The 19,188-nt window shown below is 40.1% G+C and overlaps 1 protein-coding gene across 8 annotated transcripts; it reads left to right on the top strand.

The window, feature by feature from the left end:
• The first annotated feature begins 891 nt into the window (after window positions 1-891).
• On the top strand, window positions 892-17,513 carry LOC148015552 (uncharacterized). 8 transcript variants are annotated; one of them, XM_087665615.1, is made up of 4 exons: window positions 892-1,086; window positions 14,996-15,114; window positions 16,245-16,312; window positions 16,401-17,513. In XM_087665615.1, exons 1-4 carry the CDS (start codon window positions 926-928, stop codon window positions 16,401-16,403), a joined length of 351 nt encoding a protein of 116 aa, XP_087521741.1. In that variant the 5' UTR covers window positions 892-925; the 3' UTR covers window positions 16,404-17,513. The 8 variants fall into 8 exon arrangements, 2 of the variants coding, with proteins under 2 accessions (XP_087521741.1, XP_087521742.1); XM_087665616.1 differs by having other exon boundaries at window positions 15,306-17,171; XR_015688385.1 differs by lacking the exon at window positions 14,996-15,114 and having other exon boundaries at window positions 943-1,086.
• Window positions 17,514-19,188: the final 1,675 nt, after the last annotated feature.

Genomic DNA, 19,188 nt, shown 5'->3' with positions numbered 1-19,188 from the left:
TCGTTACATATGGGTAGCTATATGTGGCATTTTCATAGGTGAAATCCTCTACTAGCCTAAAAGTCTTATTGCTTGACAACAATCACTATGCACCGTTTCATTGTTAATATTGTGTGTAAGGAAGTCTTACAAAAAGTTTGATTGCATATTGTTGCTTGAGATGTGGGTCATGCTTGATTGTTTTGAATATTATTTTTCTTCGTAGATTCATTTCATGTTTGTTTGTTTAATTGTTTCACTTTTAATTTGTAAGGACATGAGGATCCCAGTGTTTTGGCCACTACCGTGCATCTCAAACTCAGATGAGATTGCAAGAGAAATTCCTGCCTCTGGTAAAAGAATCTAAAATGTATATATCTCTTACACAGGTGGTTGAGCACCTTTAGAATCTTCCACTTGTACACATATGTGGAGGTATATTCATTGAGATTTTTTACAAGGGATATGTGATGTGCTATTATGTGGCACCCCTTGTTTGCAATCACATTGAGTCTTGGTCTCACTCTAGGAGGATCCCCCCTCAGCAACATCAATGGGAGTGCCATGACCTTTGTTGCTTGGTTGTGCTACATCAATTGAATATGGATATCGACCAAGGTATTTCTATGCCATTGATACAATTGCTTTTGTTGTTTTCTATGTTCATGTCATATACTCTTGCTAATGTTGTGTTATATTGTTGCAGCGCATCTCATGTTTTCTACTAAGGACATTTAGCTTGTAATGACTCGACTATGATTACATTGCCCGATGTATGATCATGTGACTCTTACATTACATTTTTCTTTTCCGTGTGTCTTTTTTTTCGGGGGGCGCGGGCCGCCGCGGGGCGCTGGCGAATCTTTCGACGGACCGACTCGCAAGGAATAGGAACCGACTTACAACAACATTATAAAATCCCCCCTCTCCCTCTCTTCTTCTCTCTATGACAAGTCTGTCATATTCCGGCTGTCTTGTGTACGCGCGCTGCCTGTTATTTCCGGGCGTTCAGACGCCATGCCTCCAGACAGAGCTTCTTTTGGGACAGACTTCCAGGTGGCGAACGGATCTGATTAATGCTGCCTTATCTTTTTTCTGTAATCCCAGGTAGAGGTCTGTGCTAGAATACTAGGGTTTAAATCCGGTTTTGGTAGAAGGGAAGCTCTGAAGGAGCGATGATAGCGAAATCAGGACCCCCGCGAGCATACAGAGCAGATGATTAGCGACCAAAGGAGAGGTTTAAGTGCGCATCTTTGCATTCGCGTCTATTGTTTTGTTGCGTTCTTAAGCGCTAATAGTTACCACTGGACGCGAGGAAGGAATAGGTTGAAGCAGAAGGTATTGAACATAATGTTTTAACTTGTGTGTACGATCAACAACTGGTGTTTTTGGGAGAATTGCTATGGTGGTGTTTTCTGCAACTTGCCGCAGCTCATTGAGCCGGTGCTTGTGCAATTGAATTGCATAATAGTATTCATCTGTTCGACAATTGAAAAGGCTTTTCCTTTAGCTCGAAAGCACACCGAGGTCAAGTAAGATGAAATATTGGTGTTTATGCGAGCAAATTGCAGTGCTGTCATCTGGACTGCAGCTTTTTAGATGGTGTGGCGATCAGTTTTGCATCAATAATGATTGAGAGTCTGGAGGGCAGATCTGTGTATTGTCAACTCTGAAAGGCTTATTTGTACATCCACAAATGTGTCCTCATATTACTACAAACATGATGCATGATCAAGCAGAGAGGATACAGTGGATAGAGTGTTAGATGTGCGCTTTTAACCTCGTTAGTTTGAGTCTGCTTGATAGCAAGCAGCTTCATGTACAAGGTGTCTTACTTGCTTAATAGGAGCAGTCAAAGTTGGTGTCCGGTTTAAGCCCCTGACATTGGAGATGGTGGACATCACTTTTTGAACCTCTGTGATGCAAGGTATGGTTTCTGGCAAAAGCCCCTCTGAATGCAGGAGACAGGTTTCAAATCTGGTCTGGATGCTTCTTGATGTCCTGAATGCATAAGACCAGCTAAAATCTGCCTCGTTTTCCAATATACTTACTCGATTTGGACTGGTTTGTTCTATCTCCTTCCACATTAATGTGTGCCCATATTTCAGCCTCTTATTTAAAGCTCATGATATGGTTCGAGGAACTTAACTTCTATGAATGTATTAGTTAAGGCACAATTGGACATGCTTCAAAGTCCCTGAATTTGTGGATCTTGTGTTTTGAGGTAAGTTCTTGAAATTGTGTCTGCTGCCTTCTGTTTTGATTTCCCTAATGACAATTTCTGGTATACTATTGGATTTCAAGCCGAGATTTTATTTGAGGTCATGTGACTTCAAATGTTTCATAGGTCCACTGAGGCAGTTGGCTGTAGTGCTTCAATTGTGAGTTACATCTTGATGCAGTGCCATCTCTCCTTGAATAGTTGTTACTTGTTGATCACAAGGAAGACACATGGTGTGTTGATGCGATGCTCATCATTTTGGGAATTGGAGTACAAGCTTATCATTTTTGGAATCGGAGTACAAGCACTTGTTCAATCAAAGAGCATATTACTCAAGGGCTATCATTTTTCTCTCTATGTTTCCTTGGCAAAGTGAAGGGTGTATGATCCTGCATCTAGTTGGAGGACAACAATGTACTACCAGTGGTAATTGTCACGATTAGGTGTGCATTTTTATGTTTTTAATGTAGGCTACAAGTCAGGGCATAAAGAATCCAATATCACTATGAATTATATCTTTAGATGGTGCTGCTGTATTTGATGAGGTACTTTTGTGAGAAAACACTGTGAGCGACAATTTTTGGCTTAGAAAGTATGTTGTATGTTTTGTAACTATTTGCCCTCCTTGAGTACTAATCCAAGCTGAATTTTGGAATGGACTCCCAAATGCTCTCTAGGCATCCTGGTCAAGCAGGTTGGTCTTTTAAGATGGGGAGAATATACAAGTCTAGAGCCAAAGGTTATGAATGTATGCAAGCATATTAACATATTAAGGAGGGATCTGATACATTGTATTATATACGTGTATGCTGCTGATGGATGTTCTCTACTGCTCTTATAAGGCTGCTACCCTCCTCTTCATATGTCTGTCTCTGCTGCTAGTCTTCTTATTTGGCGCAGGTTTTCTAGCTCTCTATTATTGTGTGAACTGGTATTTCGTGGTAGCTGCTATGGGATTTAGCATATTCCATGAAACGAGTCATGCTCTCTTGTTTCGGTGGGGAGTAACATCTTGATGCACTATTCATCCTATTTGAATGGTTTTTGTCTTTTGACTGTGAGTCTTGGTATGATAATCATCTTCTTTGAAGTGACGGAAAAATTTTCAAGCATCCCCGTGTGCCAGGAAAGTATTGATTAAAGAACTATCATATTGCTTCCATTCTCTAAGCTTAAGCCACCTCACATCTTGATGCTTTGATGTAACATTCATCTCTTTGGAGATGGCTGCTAATTTCTAAGAACATGCTCAAGTAAGAGCAAATATCACTAAGAACATCCCTTGTTCTTTCATCTTCCATGGTGAAGGGTGAAAGTTCCTACCTCTGGCTATGCAGGGCAATGAAATACTAAGAGTGACAGAGACCTACATTATCCGTAATACCTTTCTGTAACATCTGTTTTCTGATATGCCAGTAGGCAATGGAATCTTGTGTCTGATTTTAGATTGTTGATTGGATTAGAAGTCAGTCTTGAGTGCTTTGTAATGGCTGGATGCAGGGTTTTGTGAGTGTCTTCATAACGGATGCAGGAGGTGGTTTGAAATTCTGGTTTGGTTGCTTAGCTAAGAAGTGTGTTGTCTGTGTATAAGCAGGATTTTTCAGACGGTGCTGAATGATCTCCAAAGAAATCAGTTCCCAGTAGTGGATGTTGTTGTTGAAGGCTAGAGTTGTGGGGATTGGATTCCATCATAAGGCTTGAGTTCAAAAAGTTATGTTGTTTTTGACGTCTTTGGACATGGATAATTTCAGATATCTGCTGATCTGTGTACTGGGTGAACAACTATTATGTTCTATTGGATGCTGTTGAAGGTGATGTGTGGATTTAATGTCACAAGTCGTCAATTCACGTATTACATTGTTTTGACCTTGCCTGACATGGATGCTTGGAGACAACTGTTAACATTGTTTCCACTTTTGAAGACTGGGGATGTGAGTTGAAATGGGGCTTTAAATATGCAAAGCTTGATTTACAAGTTGCTGGCGATGTCTTCAATGGTACCATGTTATCTGGATTGTAGGGGCTTGCTGCCTGAGTTCTGAGTGTTCTGTTCTGAATTGAAGCTGTGTGCTGAAGTTGGCTTCAGTGGTCCAATGCATGATGTCTTCACTTTTCTGAGGTTGGCAATCGGGTGGAAGGGGCTGCTTGCTGCTTGATTTCTTAGTGTTTTGTTGTAAACTGAAGCTGGGTGCTGAAGATGCCTTAGGCAGATCGATGCATGAGGAGGTCTTCTTCTTTGGAGGTTGGGGTTTTATCCCTACTGGTGTGCTTGCTCTTTGTGTCTTTTTCTTCCTCTCTCCTTTTGTGCTGCATGCTGGTTTGTCCGAGCATATTTTAGCCTGTTGCTAAGCTAGCCATATGGTCTGAGGTGTAGCGATTCACTTTATATTATATGCAGACGTGCAGTTCTCCACGTTAAGGTGGGGGTTTCCAGAATGACATGATGATGTGTATTCTCTGTGATTGCTTGCTTAAAGCCAGTCATCTCCGGAAGAGGGAAGCTGTCACATTTATATTAGTAAAATGTTGGTGCAGCGAATAATATTTGGCTGGAGGTTATTGCATTTTGCAGTTATTATGTATAGATGTTCTCTGTTTAATGCAATAACACATCAAATGTCTGTCAAGTTTCGTCAGCATGTGCCAGCTGTGCATTGAATACTAGTCCTTTTAACTCTTTTGCTAGTGTTACACGTGCTATTGTGATGATAGCATAGCATTCTTATATGCTCTGGGACACACTATGATTGCATTGTCCCGATTGGCATGAAATCAGTGCATTATTATTGCATGAATGTGGTTGGATCTACCCTCTACAATATGCCAGATGATAGCCTGTGCCAAGCACTTGCACCTTCAATGACCTTAACTTCAAGTAGGAAGTCCCTGAATTTGAGGATCTTGTGGATTGAGGTAAGTGGCTGAACATATTTTTATATTTCACAAGGTACAAGACCTGCTCTTAGCATCTCCATAAAGAGGTGCAATTTGAGGATCCCGTTGATTGAGGTAGGGATCATGTTTACTGCCTCCTTAAAAAGGCCATACCACTGTTAGATGGTGCCGTTGTACTTGGGAGTACTAGAACAGCAGATTGATGAGGCTTGGAAGGTATCTTGTATGATTAACGATTTACCCTCATTGTAGATAAATCCAACCAGAATTCTTGAATGGACTCACAAATCTCCTCACTCGGCATCCTCATGAAGCAGGTTGGCTTTTCAGACATAGTAAGCATTGAGTAGATATCTGATGATGATAAGGGGTTGCAGACAAAAGCTGAGTTAAAGGTTTGAATGCATGCAACAATATTTATACTGTTGCTGGGTCTCTACCACTTTTAGAGTCTTTGCAGAGGGTGCCCTTCCCTTTGTTTGTAGTAAGATGGTCTGATTCTACCCTTGATAATAGAGAGGTTGTGAGCATACCTTACAGCAGAGAGGTTGTGAGCATACCTTACAGTGGTAATAAGTGGTGGACTAGATATGTGGTGTATGCCCTTGTACAGGTCAGCAGTGGGCAGCAGACTTCTCTGTTCTGATTCAGAGTCGATTTTGTTTCAAAAGTGGTATGAGGCTGGTTTCCCGATCCTGCAAAACTCCCATGAGATCAAGTGAAAGTGGTGGAACTTCTTGTGGAAGGTGGACTTGAGGTGGGACATGTTTTATTTATGCAGTTTTGTTTTTACTTGGACGCACCTTTGACTCCCTTGCCATGTTAAACGGACCTGATTCTACCCTGAGGTTGTGAGCATACCTCACAATGGTAACTGGTATGATTAGACGTGTTGTATGTCGTTGTACAGTTCAGTGAAGGGCAGACAACTTTTCTGGGTCTGATTCAAATAGTTTATTTTGTTTCAAAAGCGATGGTAATTTTGTTGCAAAACTCTCACAAAATCAAGTGCAAGTGGTGGAGCTTCTTGTTGAAGGTGGACTTGGGGCGCGACTAGTAGATAGCTTGAGACATAAGCTACTGAGGACAAGCTGAAATATGGGGTTTTGTTTCAAAGGTCAGGCCCATGTGAATAGGGCTATTTGAGTGATGTTTGGTATCATGTAAGTTGCTGGTGGTGGATGCCTTAAAGTAGTGCATGACATCAATCAGATGGACCCTTCCTGTCCAATGTGAGTGATATTTGGTGTCATGTAAGTTGCTGGTGGTGGATGGCAGAAGTTTCTATGGTTACATGAAGCACGTAGATTCTTCCTGTTAAATTTGTTGATGAGATGCAGTCATAGTGCTGTATGAGGCTCTCTTTGAGGGAAATTCTCTTAGCTCTATAGTATATTTATTTAATTTGTGAGGTGTGCAGCATATTTATCAAGATAGTTTCTTAATATCTTGATTTCTAGCACCTGGTCCAGGAATATGATACTTTATTTTCAACCATGGTGATCCAGGAGGAGCATATTCCACTCGGAACATCTTACCTAAAATGGCTGCACGTGAGCAATTTTTTTTGATTTTGTCTTGCCATGGTGAATTGATATGATACTACCCCTGGTGGTGGATGGCACAAGTTTGTACGGGGATTTGAACCAGATGGATCATTCCTGTCAAATTTTCTTATTAGATGCAGTGCTCTATGAGGCTCTCTTGAAGAGAGATTCTGTGGAGTACTGTGATGTTTTTTAAGTTGCGAGGCATCTTGTGATTTGAGTTTGCATTTTAATCCGATCAAAAAGAAGGAATGGATCTCCACATCTTACTCGGTATTTTCATCAAGGTGGCACGCTCTTCAAAATTAAGTGCTAAGGTATGAGATGAGCTGAGCCAAAGCAAGAAAGGTCATTGGTGCTGTAAGAGGGGCTGCAATGCACTTGTGATATATTTGTGGTCCTGTTCAACCCTTTTGCCCTTTAAAGGGCTATCCCTTCCCTTCCTTTTTATGTGTACATTTCCTTTGACTTACGGTTTGGCTCTTCCTGGCCATATTTTCAGCTTAGCAGTCATTTTTTGAAGCCGATTGATTGGTGGAGTTTATGTTAGTATCCAATGTATTATTGAGAATGTTTTGAATAACTTGATGTTTATTCAGATTTTTGAAGCGCCTTGTTGAGGATGAGCATTTATCATGCCACTCTGATACTTTTTTGCTAACCATGGTGATCTAGGAGGAATAGATCCTGCTCAGAGCATCTTCCTTAACATTGCTGCAATGGATATGATTCTACCCTTGGTGATAAAGATGTTGTGAGCAATGCCTTACAGTGGTATCTGGTATGATTGGACATGTCCTTCAGTGGTCTGCAGTCAATTCTCTGGTCTCATTCAGATTGTTGTTTTTATTTCAAACATGGTCTGAGGCTGGTTTCCTGATGCTGAAATTCTCACGAGATCATGTGCAAGTAGTGGACCCTCCTGCTGAAGATGGACTTGAGGCGGAGATGTTCTATTTGTAAAGTTCTGTTGTTTCGGGAAAAGCTTTCTGATATAGATGCTCAAAAATCACTCCAGACTTAGCTTATTTCAGTGATGTTCGGTGTCATGTAAGATGTTGGTGTTGGATGGCTTAGGGAGTGGACAGTGACTGATGGACCATGCAGTGTTTAATGTGAATAATGCTTGGTGTCATGTAAGTTGCTTGTGGGAGGGCATTAGTCTGTATGATAACATGAATCAGATGGGTCAGTACTGTTAAATATGCTTATTAGATGCAGTCAATGTGCTGTATGATGCTCTCTTTTAGAGAAATTCTCTTGATTACTGATAATGTTTGTTAAAGTTGCAAGGCAACTTGTGATTTAATTTTGCATTCTAATCCAAGCTAAAAGAAGGAATGCATTTCCATATTTTCCCCCTCAGGCATTATGATCAAGGTGGTATGCATTTTCAAAATCAAGTGCTAACACCTGAGAGGAGTCAGCAAGGAAGCTCGTTCATGCTGTAAGAGGGGCTGCAATGAACTTGTGCTGTACTTATGGTTCTATTCAATCCTTTTTGTTCCTAAGGGGCTATCACCTCCCTTTCTTTGTTTATGCACACTTCCTTTGGCTTCTGGTGTGGCTCTTCCTGATCATATTCTCAGCTCCACAGTCGATTTTTTCAAGCTAATTGATTGCTGTAGTCTCTATGGAAGAAATGCAGGGTACTTATTGAGAGAGTTTCTTAGTGTTTGATTTTTGTTTAGATATTTGGTGCAGCGGGAGAGCATTTTTCATGGAACTCTTGCCAATCATGGCAACCGAGGAGTATATTCCACTCCAAACATCTTACTTAAAATGGCTGAATATTAGAACATGTCCAATGAGAGAACTTGCTTAAGCATTCCTTTGATTTTGTCTTGCCATGGTGAATGGATATGATTCTACCCTTGGTAATATAGAGGTTGTGAGTGTACCTTGCACTGGTAACTGGTATGATTTGATATGTGGTGTATGCCCTTGTACAGGTCAGTGGTGGGCTGTTCTGATTGAGATCGTTGATTTTGTTTCAAAAGTGGTATGAGGCTGATCTCCCAATTCTGCAAAACTGCCACGAGATCAAGTGCAAGTAGTGGACCTCTTGTTGAAGGTGTACTTGAGGCAGACATGCCTTAATGTTAAAGTCTTGTTTTTTTTTGCAAAACTATCTGACGTAGATACTAGTAACTATTTCCAGACTTGGGTGCTGTTGAACAAGCTTAACTATGGGATTTTCCTTTGAAGGCTGGGACCTTGTGAAAAAGCTTATTTCGGTGATGTTTGGTGTCATGTAAGTTGCTGGTGGTGGATGGCTCAAGTAGTGTACAGTGATGTGAACCAGATGGACCATTTCTGTGCAATGTGATTGATGATTGATGTATACGTTGCTGGTGGTGGATGGCATAAGTTTGTACTGGTGACTGTTTGAGGCCCTCACTGAGAGAGATTCTCGAGTACTGATGATAGTTTTTAAGTTGCAAGGCGTCTTGTGATTTAAGTTTTCCTTCTCATCTAAGCAAATATAGGAGGACTGGATCAAACATCTTAACTCCCTTGACATTTTGTAGGGGTGCATTTCCTTTGGCTGATGGCTTGGCTCTTCTTGGTCATATTTTCAGATCAGCAGTCATTTTTCAAGCATATTAACTAGTGTGGTCTCTATAGTAGTAGTGCAGCGTAGAGAGAGAGTTTCTCGATCTTTTTGATGTGTGTTAGATTATACGACTCTTGTTCCAGTTTGAGCATTTTCTGTGGCTCTCATGGCACTCTGACGATGCTTCCTTGACAAGCATGGTCATCCAGGAGGAGTATATTCCATTCAGAATGACGTCCTTAAAATGGCTGGAAATCAGAACGTCCAGTAAGAGCAAATTTGCTAAGCACTTCTTTGATTTTGTCTTGCCATGGTGAATGGATGTGATACTATTTATTGTGATAGAGAGGTATTGAGCATACCTTACAGAGGTAATTGGTATGATTTGACATCTGGTGTATGTTGTTGTACAGGTCAGTGGTGGGCAGACAATTTCTCTGGTCTGATTCAGTATGGTCAAATTTGTTACAGAAGTGGTCTGTATGGAAGTAATGCAGGGTACCTATTGGGAGCTTTTTGATGTCTTGTTTTGTATTAAGATTTTTGGAGCACCTGGTCCAGGAAGAGCATTTTCCATGGCACTCTGAAGGCACTCTGACAATACTTCCTTGCCAACCACGGTGATTCAGGAGGAGTATATTCCACTCACAGCACCTTCCTTGAAATGTCTGGAAATTAGAACGTGTCAGTAAAAACAAACTTGCTGAGCACTCCTTTGGTCTCGTCTTGCCTTGATGCGATGGATGGATATGATACTATCTTTGGTGATAGAGAGTAGTAGTGAGCATATCTAACAGTGGTAATAGGTATAATTAGACATGTGTATGTTGTTGTACAGGTCTGTGCTGGAGCCTGGGCAGATAACTTCTTTGGTCTGATTCAGACTGTCCATTTCGTTTCAACAGTGTCCTCATGCTGGTTTCCTGATTGTGAAAAATTCTGACGAGATGAAGAGCAAGTCGTGGACCTTGTTGAAGGTGGACTTGAGGTGATTGGACATGTTCTAATTATAATGTTTGGTTGATTTTGGAAAAACTCTCTGATATGGATTCCAGTGGTGGATGGAAAAAGTGTCTGGTGACATGAACCAGATGGATCATTCCTGTTAAGTTTGCTTGCAGTCACAAGTGAGGACAGGCTGAAATATGGATTTTGTTTTCAAGTCCAGACCGATGTGAAAGGCTTATTTGAATGACGTTTGGTGTCAGGTAAGTTGCTCATGGTGAATGGCAGGAGTTTGTGTGGTGACATGAACCAGATGGATCAGTGGTGTTAAGTTTGCTTATTTGAGAGTAACTCTCTCGAGTACTGATGACGTCTTTTTAGTTGCAAGGTGTCTTGTGATTCAAATTTGCATTCTAATCCAAGCTAAAAGAAGGAATGGGTCTCCACACGTGACTCCCTTGGCATTTTGATCAAGTTGGGATGCTCTTTGAAATCAACTGCAAATGTATGAGATATGCCGATTCAAAGCAAGGAAATCTCATTGGTGCTGTAAGAGGAGCTGCAATGCACTTGTGATGTACTTTATAATACTGTTTGATTTCCTTTGCCTCCAAGGGGCTGTCTCTTCTCTTCGTTGGTTTTGTTCATTCCCTTTGGCTTTTGGTTTGGCTCTTCTTGGTCATAGTTTCAACTCAACAGTTGTCTTTCAAACTGATTGGTTGGTGTAGTCTCAAAGTAATCCGGGGTACTTCGAGAGAGTTTTTCAAAATCTTGATTTTATTTAGACTTTTGCAGCACCTGGTCCAGGAAGAGCAATCATCATGGCATTCATTGGGAGGATACTTTCTTCTCCCAAGCATGGAGAACCAGGAGGAGTTTATTCCACTTAAAACATCTTCCTTAAAATTGCTGCAGATTAGAAGATCTATGATAACTGCAAATTTGCTAAGTGCACTGATTTTGTCTTGCCATGCTGAATGGATATGATTCTATTCTTGGTGATAAGAGAGGAGGTGAGCATACCTTACAGTGGTAAGTGGTATGATTAGACATGTGGTGTATGTCATTGTACAGGTTAGTGGTGGGCTGACAAGTTTTCTGGTCTGATTCAGTATCGTTGATTTTGTTTCAAATATGGTCCGAGCCTGCTTTGTCTGATGTTGCAATATTCTCACGAGATCTAGTGCAAGTAGTGGACATTCTTGTTGAAGGTGGACTTGACCTGTGGTGTATGTCATTGTACAGGTTAGTGGTGGGCTGACAAGTTTTCTGGTCTGATTCAGTATCGTTGATTTTGTTTCAAATACGGTCCGAGCCTGCTTTGTCTGATGTTGCAATATTCTCACGAGATCTAGTGCAAGTAGTGGACATTCTTGTTGAAGGTGGACTTGAGGTGGACATGTTTAAATTCACTAAGGCAGTACCCCTTCTTTCTTCGTATGTGTGCATTTACTTTGGCTTCTAGGTTTTGGCTCTCCCTGATCATATATTCAGCCTCAACAGTTATTCAAGCTGCTTTATTAGTGTACTCTCTTTGGAAGTAATCCAGGGTAGTCATCGAGATTTTTGGAGCACCTGGTCCGGGAAGAGCAGTTCGCTTGGCAATTCAATGGCACTCTGATGACATTTTTCGTGCTGACCAATGGTGATCCAGAAGAATTATATTCCACTCAGAACATCTTTGTGAAAGATGGCTGCAGATTAGAACATGTTCAGTAAGAGCAGATTTGCCAAGTCCATCTTTGATTGTCTTGCCATGGTAAATAGATTTGGCTGATGGTTTTGGCTCTTCATGATTATATTTTCAGCTCAATAGTCATTTTTGAAGCTGATTGTTTCGTGGAGTCTCCATGGTAGTAATCCAGGGTTAGCTCACTGAGAGAGTTATTGGATGGATTTGCTAAGCACTCCTTTGGTCTCGTCTTGCCTTGATGGATGGATATGATACTATCCTTGGTGATAGAGAGTACCAGTGAGAATATCTAATAGCGGTAATAGGTATAATTAGACATGTGGTGTATGTTGTTGTACAGGTCTGTGCTGGAGCCTGGGCAGACAACTTCTTTGGTCTGATTCAGATTGTCCATTCTGTTTCAAAAGTGCCCTTAGGCTGGTTTCCTGATGATGCAAAATTCTGACGAGATCAAGAGCAAGTCGTGGACCTTCTTGTTGAAGGTGGACTGGAGGTGGAGATGTTCTAATTATAAAGTTTGGTTGATTTTGGAAACACTCTCTGATATGGATTGCTGTAAACAACTTCAAACTTAGGTACTGAGTACAAGCTGAAAAATGGATTTTGTTTTGAAGGCTGGGCCCATGTAAAAGGCTTATTTGAGTGACGTTTGGTGTCAGGTAAGTTGGTCTTGATGGATGCCAGAAGTTTGTGTGGTGACATGAATCAGACTGATCATTCCTTTTAAGTTTGCTTATTAGATGCATTCACAAGTGAGGATAAAAGCTGAAATATGGATTTTGTTTTGAAGGCCGGGCTTATGTGAAAGGCCTATCTGAGTGACATTTGGTGTCAGGTAAGCTGCTTGTGGTGGATGGTAAAAGTTTATGTGGTGACATGAACCGGACGGATCATTCCTGTTAAGTTTGCTTATTTGAGAGTAACTCCCTCAAGTACTGATGACATTTTTTAGTTGCAAGGTGTCTTGTGATTCGAGTCTGCATTCTAATCCAAGCAACCCTTGGTGTTTTGATCAAGCTGAGATGCTCTTCAAAATCAACTGCTAATGTATGAGATGTGCTGATGCAAAGCTTACTTTATGATCTCTTTTCCCTTCCCTTCCTTTGTTGTGTGCATTCCCTTTGGATTTTGGTTTGGCTCTTGTTGGTCATAGTTTCAGCTCAGCAGTTTTTTTTCAAACTGATTGGTTGGTGTAGTCTCTAAGTAACCCAGGTACTTATTGAGAGAGTTTTTCAAAATCTTGAATTTATTTAGATTTTTGGAGCACCTGGTGCAGGAAGAGTATTTTTCATGGCATTCACTGCAAGGATACTTCATTCACAAGCATGGTGAAGTAGGAGAAATGCATGTGTGGATTTCCCTTGGCTGATGGTTTTGGCTTTTCCTGATCATATTTTCAGCTGAATAGCCATTTTTCAAGCGATACTATCCTTGGTGATAGAGAGAAGTAGTGGGCATATCTTACAGCGGTAATAGGTATAATTGGACATGTGGTGTATGTTGTTGTACAGGGCTGTGCTGGAGCCTGGGCAGACAACTTCTTTGGTCTGATTCAGATTGTCCATTCTGTTTCAAAAGTGCCCTTAGGCTGGTTTCCTGATGGTGCAGAATTCTGACGAGATCAAGAGCAAGTCGTGGACCTTCTTGTTGAAGGTGGACTGGAGGTGGAGACGTTCTAATTATAAAGTTTGGTTGATTTTGGAAAAACTCTCTGATATGGATTGCTGTAAACAACTTCAAACTTAGGTACTGAGTACAAGCTGAAAAATGGATTTTGTTTTGAAGGCTGGGCCCATGTGAAAGGCTTATTTGAGTGATGTTTGGTGTCAGGTAAGTTGCTTGTGGTGGGGGGTGGGATTGGTGTCAGGTAAGTTGCTCGTGGTGGGTGGGAGGAGTTTGTGGGGTGACATCAACCAGATGGATCATTCCTTTTAAGTTTGCTTATTAGATGCAGTTACAAGTGAGGACGATCATTCCTTTTAAGTTGCTTATTAGATGCAGTTACAAGTGAGGACGAGCTGAAATTTGGATTTTGTTTTGAAGGTTGGGCCCATGTGAAAAGCTTATTTGAGTGACGTTTGGTGTCAGGTAAGTTGCTCGGATGGATGGCAGAAGTCTATGTGGTGACATGAACTGATATGGATCATTCCTGTTAAGTTTGCTTATTCGAGAGTAACTCTCGTTAATACTGATCATTTTTTATTAATGTAAGGTGTCTTGTGATTCAAGTTTGCATTCTAATGCAAGCAAAAAGAAGGAATGGATCTCCACATCCGACTCCCTTGGCATTTTGATGAAGTTGGGATGCTCTTTTCGAAATCAACTGCTAATGTATGAGATGTGCTGATTCAAAGCTTGCTTGATGATCTCTTTTGCCCCCAAGGGGCTATCCCTTCTCTTCATTTGTTGTGTGCTTTTGGTTTGGTTCTTCTTGGTCATAGTTTCAGCTCAATAGTCGGTTTTCAAACTGATTGGTTGATGTAGTCTCTAATTAATCCGGGGTACTTATTGAGAGAGAGTTTCTCAAAATCTTGATTTTATTTAGATTTTTAGAGCACCTGGTCCAGGAATAGCATTTTTCATGTCACTCACTGCGAGGATACTTCCTTCCCGAGGATGGCAAATTAGGAGGAATATATTTATACTCAAACCATCTTACTTAAAATTGCTGCAGATTTGAAGATGTCCAGTAACTGCAAATTTGCTAAGCACACTGATTTTGTCTTGCCATGCTGAATGGATATGATTCCACTCTTGGTGATAGAGAGGTTGTGAGCATACCTAGTGTGGTAAATGGTATGACTAGACGAGTGGTGTATGTTGTTGTACAAGCAAGTGGTGGGCCAACAAGTTTTCTGGTGTGATTCAGTATTGTGGATTTTGTTTCAAATGTGGTCCAAGCCTGCTTTGCCCCATGCTACAAAATTTTCAGGAGATCTAGTGCAAATAGTGGATCTTCCTGTTTGATCTCTTTTGCCCTGAGGGGCCATCCCTTTCCTTGCTTTATGTATGCCTTTCCTTTGGCTTCTCACTTGGCTTTTCATGATCATATTTTCCGCTCAACTGTCGTTTTTACAGTGATTGATTGGTGTAGTATCTATGGAAGTAATCCAGGGTAGTGGTAGGGAGAGTTTCTTAATATCCTGATTTTGATTCAGATTTTGGAGCACCTGGTCCAGGAAGAGGATAATTCATGGCACTCTGATACTTCTTGCCAAGCACAGTGATCCAGGAGAGTGTATTCCACTTGGGGGACATGCATGTTTGGTGAGAGCAGGTTCTCAAAGCACACCTTTGGTTTTGTCTTTTACCGATTCTATCCTTTGTGAAAAGAGAGGTGGGCATAACTTAACAATGGTAACTGTATGATTAGAGTCTAGACGTGGCATATGTCATTGTAGAGGTCAGTGGTAGGCAGACCGGTTCTCTAGTCTGATGGTCTAATTGAGATGGTCGATATTGTTCCAGAAGTGGTCTGAGACTGGTTTCCTGATGCTGTGAGTTTTCACGATATCAAGTGCAAGTAGTGGCGCTCTTGTTGAAGGTGGAACTGAGGCAAACTTGTTTTTATTATGAAGTTTTGTTGCTTTTCGAAAAACTATCTGATATTGAGTCTTAATTTACTCCAAACTTAAGGTGGATCTTGTTATATGAAGGCTGGGCCCTTGTGAAAAGGCTTATTTGAGTGACGTTTGGTGTCATGCAAGTTGCTGGTGGTGGATAACTTAAGTAGTGTACGGTGACATGAACCAGATAGACCATTCCTATTCAATGTGACTCATGTTTTTTGTTATGTAAGATGCTGGTGGTGGATGGTAAAGGTTTGTACAGTGACGTGAACCAGTGGGTCATTCCTGTTAAATTTGCTATTTAGGTGCATTCAATGTGCCGTTGACGCTCTCTTTGAGATAAATTCTGGAGTACTAATGATGTTTTTTAGTTGCAAGGCGTCTTGTCATTTAAGATTGCACTCTAATCAAGCAAAAAGAAGGGATGCATTTCCACATCTTTCTTCCTGGCATGTTGATCAAGTTGGGTTGGTCTTCAAAGTTAAGAGGTGCTAATGTATGAAAGGAGCTGAGTAAAAGCAAGGAAGCTCATTGATGCTGTAAGAGGGGCTGCGATGATGTATTTATAGAACAAAACTATGGTGATTCAGCAGCAGCATCTTTCACTAAGAACATCTTTATGTTCATTATATTTTCTTTCTTTTTGGAAATGGCTCAAATTTCCAATGAAAAGCAAAGACCTCTAAGGACTCTATGGATGACACATTCATATTATTTTCTTAAGTGCGTGTTTTTCTAAGAACATCTCGATGTTTTCAACATGATCTTCCTCTTTATGGAAGAGGCTACAAATTCCAAGGGATATGCTCAAGTAATAAATATTACCTTGAACTCTCAGGATTGAGTCCAATCACATGCTCAAAGAAGAACCAAGTACCTGGTTTGAAGATTTGGTCTGGTTGTAAGGTAAGCAGTTTGTCTGGATATAAATGTTGTTTAGAAGGTGCTGATGTCTTGCCATGGCTTCTGAGACTCTAAACTGACATGGATACAGTGAAAGTTCTCAAAGAGATCAACTGCATGATTGTGGATGCAGTTGTTGACTCCATGGGTCTGGTTGTATACAAGCTCGTTCATGTTGTAAGAGGGCCTGGAATGCAGTTGTGATATAACCATGGGTCTGAAAGATGTCCTCTGCACTTGTTGGCATTGTTTTCTAGCAGACCACTGTTTTTAACGAATAATGAAAATAATCGAACATTATTTTCAAATGAATAATGATTGGTGCTCTGTCTATGGAAATAAGTTTTTTAAGGATTTGTTTCAGTAATCAAATTATCTTTTGCTTCAGTTTGTCAAACATATGTATATTTATCTTGCCAACAGAAGCACATTCCATACCGAACATGTTCATTTCTTAATAAGAACAAATTTCACTTAGAACATCTATGATTTTCATTATTTAAGGCCCTCATGTTACCTTCTTTATGACCTTAACTGACATGGATGTTGTGAAGTTATATTGACGAGATCTTGTGCAAGTGGTGTATGCTATTGTTGTAGGCTAGAGTTTGTGGGGACCTGTACACCTATGATTTCCATTATTTAAGGCTCTCGTGTTACCTTCTTTATGACCTTAACTGACATGGATGTTGTGAAGTTATAATGACGAGATCTTGTGCAAGTGGTGCATGCTCTTGTTGAGGCTAGATTTTGGGGGGACCTGTGACTTGTTGAGAAACCTGAATCTACACAGTTATTTCTCAAAATACTTTGTCTGACGTGTACACATTCAAACATAAGAAAATTTATGTATTAAACTACTAGTGACATGAACTTGGGATTTAGCAGTATGTGGGATTTAGTAGAATATAGGGGCAGGGCAACGATCCTATAGATTGTGGTCCGTATCAAAAGTGTGTACATGATTTGGTATAAAGAGTCGGTGGTTTTGTAAGGCATAATATGCCATGATCTAGGTTGCTTATTATATCCTTTGAGTTCATAGCATACCTTGTCGTGACCATGTTCCAAGAGTTGGCATCTTGTACAACCTATAGGATCTCACTTTGTAGAACATGATGTGCACCTTAGGGCCTAGAATCTTAAAACAAGGGACAAGGTTGCCCCAACCCTTCAAGTCCTAGTGCATCCATAATAAGGCGATTTAATAACCACTACAATCATGACTAATATATGGCATTAATGTCCATTTAGATGTAGATGTGTGTAACATAGACTCATGTCGATGATTGATTTACTCGGTGGTCTTCTCTTAGGCTTAGGTGGATTGTATTGCATTAAAAGTTTTATTGGCTAGGAAGTTCGTTTTTGTTGATGTGCATACTTTTTTTTGATCACCACCGCCACTTTAAACACTTGCCTACTCATCATGCCACACCCACACCCCAACCTATAAACAAGATTGTCGTTGTCGAAAGTTGTCTGATGTTTTGAGGTGTAGTCAATTTGACTTTTTGTTGTCCATGAATATTGATGCTTGTAGGGTGATGTAAGCTTTCATAAAAGGATTTGGTGAATTGCGATGTTCGAACGAGAAGGCATGTTTATAATGGTTTTTGAATTAGCCAACATATTAGTGTCGAAGTTTTATATCTTCTTAATCTCAAAAGATATTTGTATTCTAACATTTTATATTGTGTGAGATTATTTTGCCTATTTTTAAGAAGGGGATTTTGGTATGACATCATGATGCACATAATGGGCATCTTTTTTGTGATGGTGGGAAGTGATATATTAGCAAGGTATTTATATTTTAACATTTTATTTTTTGTGATGGGGTTATGGTATGACCATGATGCATAGTGGGCGTATTTTTTCGTGATAGTAGATAGTGAACCATGATGATGTAGTATTAATATGTTCCACTAAGAATGTGTTGGTATTTTGTAAAGTGGTGGTAAAGTTTACATGTTCATGAAAGAATACATCCCATTAAGCCCCCTTTCATCGCTCCCCATGACATTGGTCTTCAGTTAGTGGGACTTCGGTCTTTTTGATAACACATTTTACTAGGCCAAGGTGAATGGATATGATCATATCCATGGCAAAAGAAAAGTTGGGAATATTGCTTACAATGCTAACTAGTATGATTAGATATATCTTTTCATAGGCCAGTTGGCATTTTGTAGTTTGATATAGATTGTTGACTTTGTTTTCATATGCTCAAGATGCATGAGCGATTTCATGTAGATATTGGTTTTGTGAGGTTGGTTTCCTAGTGAAGATTAAGGTATATAGTGTAATAATGTAATGATATGTGGACTTTAATTATTTAGAAATTTGAGACCTTAAATTGGAAATTGCAAAACTCAATCCCTAAGGATTGGTGCAAGGATTTGATACAGATTGTTGACTTTGATTTCATATGTTCAAGATGCATGAGCGATTTCATGTAGATATTGGTTTTGTGACGTTGGTTTCCTAGTGAAGATAAGGTATATAGTGTAATGATACGTGCACTTTAATTATTTCAAAATTTGAGACCTTTGGAAATTGCAAAACTCAATTCCTAAGGATTAGTGGAAGGAGCGAGCCGTTTTGAGGCTCCAAATTGAAAGTTGCAACTTTATTTGGAGATTTGTGTAACGATTGGGATACTGCAATGTGTAGGCACTTGAGTTCACATAGTGATGTTGAATTTGGAAAGCTTTATTGCTTAACATAGAATGATGCTTGGAATATCTTTAGTGTGGGAATATGGTATTTTGTGTTCCCATGATTAAATATGGAATAGCTAGGACATCATTTTAAATATATCCATGGAGTTGAATAATATTTTATCGTACATTGATGAATATCTTATTTGGGCTTTGTTTTTA

Source organism: Lygodium microphyllum, chromosome 24 (genome assembly GCF_053477565.2).
Source record: "Lygodium microphyllum isolate KBCC chromosome 24, Lygodium_microphyllum_v1.1.10, whole genome shotgun sequence".
Lineage (NCBI taxonomy): Eukaryota > Viridiplantae > Streptophyta > Polypodiopsida > Schizaeales > Lygodiaceae > Lygodium > Lygodium microphyllum.
The sequence above is the reverse complement of the archived record's forward strand: the minus strand, read 5'-3'. Positions and strand labels throughout refer to the sequence as shown.

Excerpts from the sequence above, each read along its gene's own strand:
- LOC148015552 (XM_087665615.1), top strand. The coding sequence starts at position 926 with ATGACAAGTCTGTCATATTCCGGCTGTCTTGTGTACGCGCGCTGCCTG. Across the intron at positions 1,087-14,995 it reads TCTTTTTTCTGTAATCCCAG|ATTTTGGAGCACCTGGTCCA; the intron begins GTAGAGGTCTGT and ends ATTTTGATTCAG. Across the intron at positions 15,115-16,244 it reads TGCATGTTTGGTGAGAGCAG|GATTGAGTCCAATCACATGC; the intron begins GTTCTCAAAGCA and ends TTGAACTCTCAG.